Raw genomic sequence first — 8,732 nt, 5'->3', positions numbered from 1 at the left:
CCATCCATCCATCCATCCATCCATCCATCCTCTCTCCTATGCATAACACCAGCCAGCCCAGTGCCATATGATTTATCCACTCCTGCTCTCTTTATGTCCGTTGTTCCATCTTGCTCACGCCCTCTCCCTCCTCATTCCAGCCCCACCAGCACTGTCACTATCTTCGTGCCCAGTCCCCTGGGTGCCAGTGAGTCAGGACTCCTGTTGCAGCGAGATCTCCCTCGGTCATGCTTGTGAACTGGGTTTGGTTGGTGCATGGGTGTGTTGAGGGGAGAAGGTGGGTGAGGGTCTTTGCCACGGCAGCGGGATGACTCACGGCTGAATCGTTCTTTGTGATTGCAGAGCTAAGGCTAAGGGGAAAGAGAAAAGACACCTCGTGTTACCGTTCAGGTACCCTGACTCCCTCCATTCCTGTTTGTGTCCAGGCTCACATCCAGCTCCAGCCCTTTCAGCAGCATTACCACATCCCCTCGGAACAGCTGCAGGGCAGGACCATGAGTGTAGCTGTGCTAGTGAAGGTGCCTAAGACCAAGTTGCTTGAAGGCATAAAACAAGAACTCTCTGGTGGTGCCACTGGTGGGAATTCTGCGTCCTTTCCAGGCACCCAGCACCCAAACTGTGGCTGTCTGCAGTCAGAGAGGCACCTTTTGCAGTGAGGGCTTGAGAGAAGGGGTAAGGGAGAAAGGGTAATCTGGTGTTGGCTGCTCTGCCAGGTCCTTGGAGAAGGATCTCTGGACCTCTTGTGTAATGCAATTGGTCCATCCACTCAGACAGCCAGCACCATTCCTGCATACGGGAGCCAGGAGAGCAGACAGTCACAGGAGGAAGGAAACGCTCAGATATGGTCTCACAACCCCCATCCAAGCCACATTTACAGTAAAATGAGCAGGGGAAGGACACAGGCTCAGGCACTGCCCTCTCCCACACACCCAAGGATGATGCTCCCTATTCTGGCATGATGGGGACCAGACTCTCTGGCACTCCCAAGGCAGTTTGGAATTTTTTGGGAGAGTTTCCCAGCCCAGCCGTGGCAGGGAAGGGTCTTGCACCAGTGAGCTGCTCAGGGAGATGCAGCTGCTGGTCCCCACAGCAATGCAAAAGGTTTGTGTGTTCAGACCCAACCATGCTCAGGGGGAGGTGGTGAAAAGCCAGAGCTTTGCAGGGTGCTTGGACCACATCCATGAGCTGCAGGAGAAAGCATGGAGTGATTTAAATCCTCTCCCACCACTGGGTGGGGGCACAAGGGCGACTTTTACAATGCAGATGAACCAGCTGAGCTGCTGGCACGGGTGTTTGCCTGCTCCCCTGACAAGCTCAGCTGGCAAGGCAATAATTTCTGCTGGTTTGCTCTCAGAGCAAGTGTCGGGGCAGGGAGGGAGCAGGACTGCTTCTTCCAGAAGCAGCTTCTGGATGGGTTTCCTTGGCTGTTTTCTAGTCCAGGCTCTAAGCTAATCTCTGCCTGTGCTGGGCTCAATGGGAGGACCCTGCTCTTCCCAGACTCCCACCCAGCGCTGGGTCCTACCCCCTGACTTGTGCTGGAGCTGGTCTTCACCTCTCTAAAAACCCATCCAGCATCACCTCAACCAAAAACTTTTTTTTTTTTTCTGGGTGCTTTTCCAGCAGCTCAGTGCACAGAGAGCTGGAGGTCGATGCCCTGAAGAGCCTCCTGCCCCATGTCCTCAGCACAGACATGGTCATGGGGTGAAGTGGATTAACAAGCTCTAATTAAAAAGCAGCCCTCCTAATTACTTTCTAGAGCTTGTTAATTGCTTTCTCCTTCTCGCTTTGCTAATACATAATGGGAGGAGATTAGTGAGGGAAGAAAGAGTGCCAGGGGAGGAAAACAGGGAGGCAAGATCCAAACAGAGAAATGTAGGGAGCCATAAGAGAAGGAAAACAGGTTTGAAAAGCCAGAAAGCAGAGGCAGAGCAGGATTCTGTAAAGCAAAGCAGGGAGGTGAGAAGATGGTGTTTCCTCGTGGTATTAGGGCAGGGGGATGCAGTGTCAGTCTGGGCAATGATGGGGACCCCCAGATCCAGCCCATCTCCTCTAGCTGATCCATCTCTGGAGGGAGGATATAAAGACACCTTTGTGGGAGGATAGGGAAGACCATTCCCTTTACCAAAAAGGAGAATAAGCCTTGTTTCCTGCCCTGGCAGCATTTCAAATCTCCGCATATACCCACTCATGTGTGCGTGCGCAGCTGAGGCTGCTTTACTGGCCCCATACATGCATCCAGGCAATGCCCATCACCTCCAGCCCTTGGTCTGGGGAGTTGTGGATCTCCTAAGCCTTTCCAGTGTAGCAGGGGGTCATGTTCTCACCTAAATCCCAGATGTAGGCATGACAGGTGTGTTTGGGGCCAACGCTGCTGAGGAAGGTTGCCCATGACAGCAACCAGGGGATGGGGCACTTGGAACACTCATGAGGAGCAGGGAAGCTGCAAAGGGAAGAGCAGCCTCCTCTGAGTTTATGGTCTCGTTGAAGGACTGAACATGCACTGAAGCTTTTTTGCCTTTTGTTCCCTTGATGTGCGGCCACCGGCTCCAGCAAAGGCAAAGAGAAGACGAAGGAGCACAAGTAGGTTTGCTCTCCCTGCTCCTTCTCCTCCTTGTTTCCAGCTTTCCTATCTCACACTGTGGCCGATGGGGTACGTGGTGTGCTCTCCCTTCCTCTAAAGCTGAGCCTGTCAGTCTGGGAAGAGCTTGGGTCTCTTGGATGTTTGGCCTGCAGGGAATATTTATCTACAGTAAAAGCCAGTGTAAAAGACAGGCTTGGAGCAGTCCCTGGAAGCTGGAAGGGAACTGTGAGGTCTTGAGAGAAGCCTGTCTGACATCAGGTTTGGATGAGTCTGGGCTTGGGGGAGAGGTCTGCAGCTTGGGCATGGACAACCTGGCCAAACCTCAGGGCAGGAGAGAGTCTGGGTGCAGGTCATCAGCACAAGGCTGGGAAAATGGGGCTCAGCACCAGCTTTACAGCTCCTGTGCCCATAGGTCAGGCTGCTACATCATCCATGGGGACAAGTTTCTTCAGCTCCTGCCTTCCTTTAATCCCCAGCTGCTTGCACTGATCCCAGGCTGTCTGAGCTCTCTCCCAAAAGCAGCATCCTTCAGCTTAGCAGATCTGCTGAAATTCAAGCTTGAGTCTCTTGTGAGGACTGGCTAATCTCCTGCTGTCCAGGAGACAATCCCTGCAGCCACCGCAGGGCAATTCCCAATACGTAAGGTCTCTTCTGGCTCATAACAGTTAGACGTGATGATCTTAATGATCTTTTCCAACCTAAAAGATTCTATGATTCTATGATATTAAGCATTAGAACGGGCTGCCCAAGGAGGTGGTAAAGTCCCCACCCCGGGAGGGGTGTCAGAGCCGTGTGGATGTGGTGCTCAGCGACGTGGGTTAGTGGGGGCTGGGCTGGGCAGTGCTGGGGTAATGTTTGGACTCGATGATCTTTTCCAACCTAAAAGATTCTGTATTTATTGCGCTGCAGTTTAATGTCCACTTTATGGCACTATCTCACTGATGGACTCTCCTAATTAATGGTATAATATGAGGAGGCAGAGATGAGGTGGGAAAAGGAGAAAACCATCTTCAAGCAGTCGGCAAGGAGAAGGCAGACACAAGAAAAGATGGGAAAAGATCCCTCTGCACTGAGCAGCCTAGTCCTTGCTGGCTCCCCTCCCCAGGTTGGCTGGGCAGGGAACTGGGAGAGGCAGACTGGATCTGGGGGTTGGGGTCTTCCCTGGGATCAAGGATGGTGAGCACAGGATGACTCCATGGAGCTGGCAGTGGGGTCTGTCCCTGGTACAGGTGGGAGAACTGGAAGTTTTGGTAGTCCAGGGGTGATGGAGGCAGCACCTGCCTGATGGACGTAATTCCTGCAAAGCAATGAGCCATAGAAACCTTGTTCCCTGCTTCCAACTCCCCAGTAAAAAGCAATGATTAAAATGTCCCTTTTAGCCATGAATAATTAACCAGTAACCTGCAACCGTATCTTTAACTAGAAGCTGGCCAGGAGAGAGACTGCTTCCGCTTCCCTGCCTGCGTCTCAAAATGGTCTGTTCCCCTGTGCTCCGCTCCTGGAGAGCCACATGGGTGAAACCCTAAAGGACAAAGCCAAGTGCTTCTGGGGTCAACCGACCAAGCGGAGGGGGTGCGTTCGCCATCAACTGAAGATAATTCGTCTGCTCAATCCCGTATTAGACACCAGAAAATCCAAGGGGAGAGTGCTGCGGGAGGCTGGGTGGATACTCTGGTGTCTAATTCAGGTTTAACAGGTTTGCTCAGAAGGCTGTCCCTGTTTGGGAACAGAGGCGAGGTGTTCTGTCCTCCACCCCAAAACTTGCAGGACACCAGTCTTGACCCTGCTGCCAAATTGGGTTGCAATGAGCCAGCAGCTTGCGCTGTTTTGGAGGGGAGCAGGCAGGGTGGCAGTCCCCTCTCCGGCATCTCCATTCTTCAGGAAACCAGGCTAAACCAGGCTTTGGCAAAATGGGGGCTCCCGGTGCTGCCGCCCAGCCTGTGTCGGCATCTCAGGTTCGCAGGGCCTCATGTAATATTCACGTGGGGACGGTGTCAGCTCTCTGCTGGCACCGGCTTCCCAGCCGCGCCACAGGAGCGGTGGAGGGGTCGGCACAACCTTTCTTTAATTCTGCAAAGATCCTGCTGTGCCTGGAGAGGAGGCTTGGGCAACATCCCCATCCCTCCTTGGTCCTGACCCGCACGTGGGGCACAGCTCTGCCCTCGGCACAGGGATGGCCACCCCTCCCTAGACGTGCCACTGGATGCTCTCCTGTCTCACCTGAGCTCTTCCAGCATCTCCTCCTGGGGGAAGCCAAGTCCTGGATGGCCGGCGGGTGAAGGTAGTACCCCTGAGGGATGGAAACGGGAAGGGGGTTTGTATAGGATGTGTTGCTGCTCACCTGGCTTGGAAAAGTGGACTGAAGGGGCTGGAGGATGAGCCAATGGAATCTCTCTCTGAAACATCTGGGACAGCTCATCCTACACTTGCTTCTTCCCTTCTCCTCAGCACGTACCAAATACGCTGCCAAAATCCCACAAAATCCATCCTTTTTCTTTTTTTTTCCTTTTCTCAGTGACCTCCAAACTCCACTGTTTCCTAGATACTTGCTCCCTGGAACTACAGTAAAACCAGTAAGGGCAGTGGTGAAGGAGGGAGGCAGCGCCAGATGTTGTAACTGGGGCTGAGAGGAGCAGCAGGGAGATGTGGCTGGGGTGGGGGCATGGGGACAGCACCCAAAGGTGTATGCACAGAGAGACACTGTGCCTTCTGGATTCTGCTCCTCAAACCAGGTAGAGCTGAGGCTCATCTTGTGGATGTGTTAGATGCTCTCAGGCTATTTCCCATTTCTGAGACTTCTGCAGTAAAACTGCCTTTGGGAACACAAGAGGCTCCTGTAGCTGTCCCTGTTTACTGATGCTCAGCTGGCAGCGAGGGGTCATCACTTTGGGAGGGGAGAGGGTTGCACGTGAGAGGCAGTGTCATCCCTCTGGAAGGAGCTGGGTTGGGCTGGTTCTGCTGGCATGGGTGTTCCTTGGACTGGGTGCTTAATCCCAGTCCTGTTCCATATGGCCAGAAACAGCTTCATTGTTTATAGGGGCATTGGGTGCTGTGTTAACCCAATGCACCCCCAGTGCTCGTGCAAGGACCTCGTTAATTTGGGTCCTGGTAGAAGATCAGTACTGCCAGTGTCTTCCCTGCAGAGTCCTACTGGCTCCTTCACCAGTTGCTATTCTGCTTTCTTTTACATCCCAAGGAACCTCAGAAATTCCTAGGACAGACACAATGATTTTATCACTAACCATCTGTGCAAACTGCCTGTGTGCCAGCTCTGGGGCTGGTGGGACTTTTTTTCCCCCTTTCATTTAAAGGAAATTAATTGGAAAGAAGGGAATGGAATGTAACTGACCCTGGAGATGTGTTGTCTTACGGAGGGGCTGTGTGTCTGCTGGATTTCCCACGCTCAGTGGTGGAGGGATGGTCTCAGAGCAGAGTTTCACAGCCTGGGCTCTTACAGCATTTGCTCATTAAAAAAAAGAGTTTGCAAATAGCTTAAAGACGTTACTACCCCCATAGCACCTTGAGGCAGAGGATCCTTGGCAGGTTTACAGATACTCCTCGTCTTTCCTCCTCCTATCCATTGAGAATCTGCCCTTTCAGTGAGGATCCCGTGAATTAATCACGGCTACCAGAGACTGCCTTGGGGCCCGAGCATTGCTTTAGTTCCAATTAAACCTCGGCTATAAATAGTTCCTGTATCTTATGCTGGCCTTCTGCCCCAATTGAACTCCCCCCTCCCTTGGTGAATACATTATCCACCTATTCTCCTTAATTTTCTTCTGGTTTGCTCTGGCTCAAGAGCATGTCCATCAAACCTGCAAGGCTTCTGCAAAGAGCAACGCTTTCAGGTAATGGGAATTTTCCAATTAAAAAAATCCCCCCTTGGCTTTACCACTTGTTTTTGGGACAGTCACAGGCCATTGCCTTCAGCTCTTTAATACTAGAACAGCGTTATCGCACGGTCTGACCTGTGCTTGTTGCTGGTATAAGTTTTCCAGGTACTACGGAGGAGGTGGGTTTTTTTTTTTTTTTCCTACTGAGGTTTTTCAGCTGAACCTTCAGGCTCAAAATCCACATCCCATCCAGACTTCATAATTTTCACCCAGGGTGACTCAGAACCTCCCACCTCTTTGCAACAGCAGCATGGACTTAACTCCAAATAACAGGGAACAGTTTCCTGGAAAATACCTGCAAGGCTGTTGTCTTAAACAATCCCTGCCCGTTCGCACTTGAGAGGGATCCAGTTCACAGTGCAGAAGTCCTGGTGTTTACTGAATGCTGTATTTATATATATTTTTATATATGTTTCATATTCTGTGATTGATATATGTTTGCTGTATGTGTATGTGACAAACACCAAGGAACGTAGGAGCCCGGACTGCCAAAGCACTTGGGGTTGCCCAGACTTATTTCTGAGCTGGAATAACAGCCCCACTGAAACATGTGGGGAGAGAAGTTCAACTTGCCTGGAAATGGTGGATATATTTAGAAAGCAACCGGCGAGGCATTATTTTATCAGCCAATCCATCCCAAACTGCCCTGAGTGAATTTGACCCCAGCCTAGATTGCAGGCAGGGAGTGGACTGGCCTGGTAATGGTATTTCTCATGCTGGAAGGGGAAAAAAAATCACGTTTCACCTGTTTGCTGCTGCTCTAGCCAAAGAGGGTGTTGATTTTTCACAGCAAAGGTCTGGGGGAAGTGGTTGGACATTTTAAGTTTTTAGGTAATGGTTTTAGGTAGCTGGGGAGCAATTGCAGAAATGGGTACGGAGAGATGAGGGGTCTGTGTGCAGTGGGGGCCAGCAGCAGACGGGAGGTATGGGGGGAGGAAGAGTTCCTTGGCTGCTAACACTGTGCTCCAGCCTCGTGTTTTATCCCGAGTTGGGGCATTCCATGAGAAAAAAAAAGAGACCCAAGACTCAAAAAATCACACTCAGCTGTGATCTTGACTGCCCTGTGTTGTCTTTGCAACAGCCCCTGCTCAGTCTTCCAGCTGCTATTCCCTCTCTTGCTCTCGAGCTGTCAAAGGCTCCTCCTGTTCCCACCCCCAAATCCCAGAAAACAACACCAAAAATACAGTCATTGATTTATTTCACTTGTCCTCCCTCTCTTCTTCCAGAGCTGGGAAAGGAGTTTTTTCAGCCATGAAGCTTGGCAAGACACGTCCGTCCAAGGATGACCATCGGAAACAAGGTATGCTGCTCCTGGGAGAGGTTGTTCCTTGCTCCTGTGTTGCTTTTTGGCTGGTCTCTACATCCCAGGAAAGCACCCAAAAAACCCCATAGGATGGTTTGGGTGGGAAGGGACCTTTAGATATCATCCAGTGCCACCCCCTGCCATGGACAGGGACACCTTCCACTAGACCAGGTTGCTCCAGCCTGGCCTTGAATGTTTCCCTGTGCTTGGGGGGACAGATGGAGAGAGAGGCTCCATGAACTGATGGAGAGAGGCTCCTGCTGAAGGCTTGGCCAGATATCACCCACCTCGTGCAACTGTGGCTAAACCTGTGATTTCCGCAGGCAGGTTCCTAGTTATTTTTAGGGATGATTTGCAAACATGACTATGCAAAACAGGATTTAGCCCTTGCCCCATGCTGGGTGCACAGCACAAGCAGAATGAGAGGAAGGGCTTGGGTGCTCTGGAGCTGCCTGTTCCCTGGGCTCCTTCCGAAATCGGACACCTTTCTGGAAATGCACAAGAGGGTTGGCGATTGGAGTTTTGTTGTTGTTTCCATTCAGACCAAAAAACTGGGTTTTGATGGCAAAGAAATGGAGGAATGTGTGTTTGTGAGCAAAGACAAAGTGTTGCTTTAGATAGTGTTTCTAGGTAAATCTTCCCCAGTTTTCAGCCAGGTTTGAGGGTAGGAAAAGGGGAATTTGGCCTGGGACAGCAGCCTAGGCGCAGGCATTGGCAACCTGTGGGAAGGCATGGCATTGAAATTGGAGTGGCCTTCCCCTCTCCCCAGAGCTTGGGAGTTCATCCCGTGGTTAAAGCTTCATGCAAGACTGTGGGGAAAGCAGCTGGGATGCAAATTGGCTTTAAATTGAAAAATGGCTTTAAACTGACAGAGGGGAGATTGAGATTGGACTTCAGGAAGGAATTCTTCCTGGAGAGGGTGGGGAGGCACTGGGACAGGGTTCTCAGAGAAGCT

The 8,732-nt window shown here is 51.5% G+C and overlaps 1 protein-coding gene across 1 annotated transcript in view; it reads left to right on the top strand.

The window, feature by feature from the left end:
• LOC104507354 (otoferlin-like) overlaps positions 1 to 8,732 on the top strand; it is a gene marked incomplete at both ends in the record, with an annotated part of 37,207 nt that overhangs the window by 16,164 nt on the left and 12,311 nt on the right. Inside the window, one exon of the mRNA XM_010148603.1 lies at positions 7,701 to 7,774. Within this exon, the coding sequence (XP_010146905.1) occupies positions 7,701 to 7,774 (74 nt within the window). The remainder of the gene's footprint in view (positions 1 to 7,700; positions 7,775 to 8,732) is intronic.

This window comes from Eurypyga helias, unplaced genomic scaffold (genome assembly GCF_000690775.1).
Source record: "Eurypyga helias isolate BGI_N326 unplaced genomic scaffold, ASM69077v1 scaffold22733, whole genome shotgun sequence".
Lineage (NCBI taxonomy): Eukaryota > Metazoa > Chordata > Aves > Eurypygiformes > Eurypygidae > Eurypyga > Eurypyga helias.
Note: the sequence above shows the minus strand (reverse complement) of the source record. Positions and strands in the feature narration are given on the sequence as shown.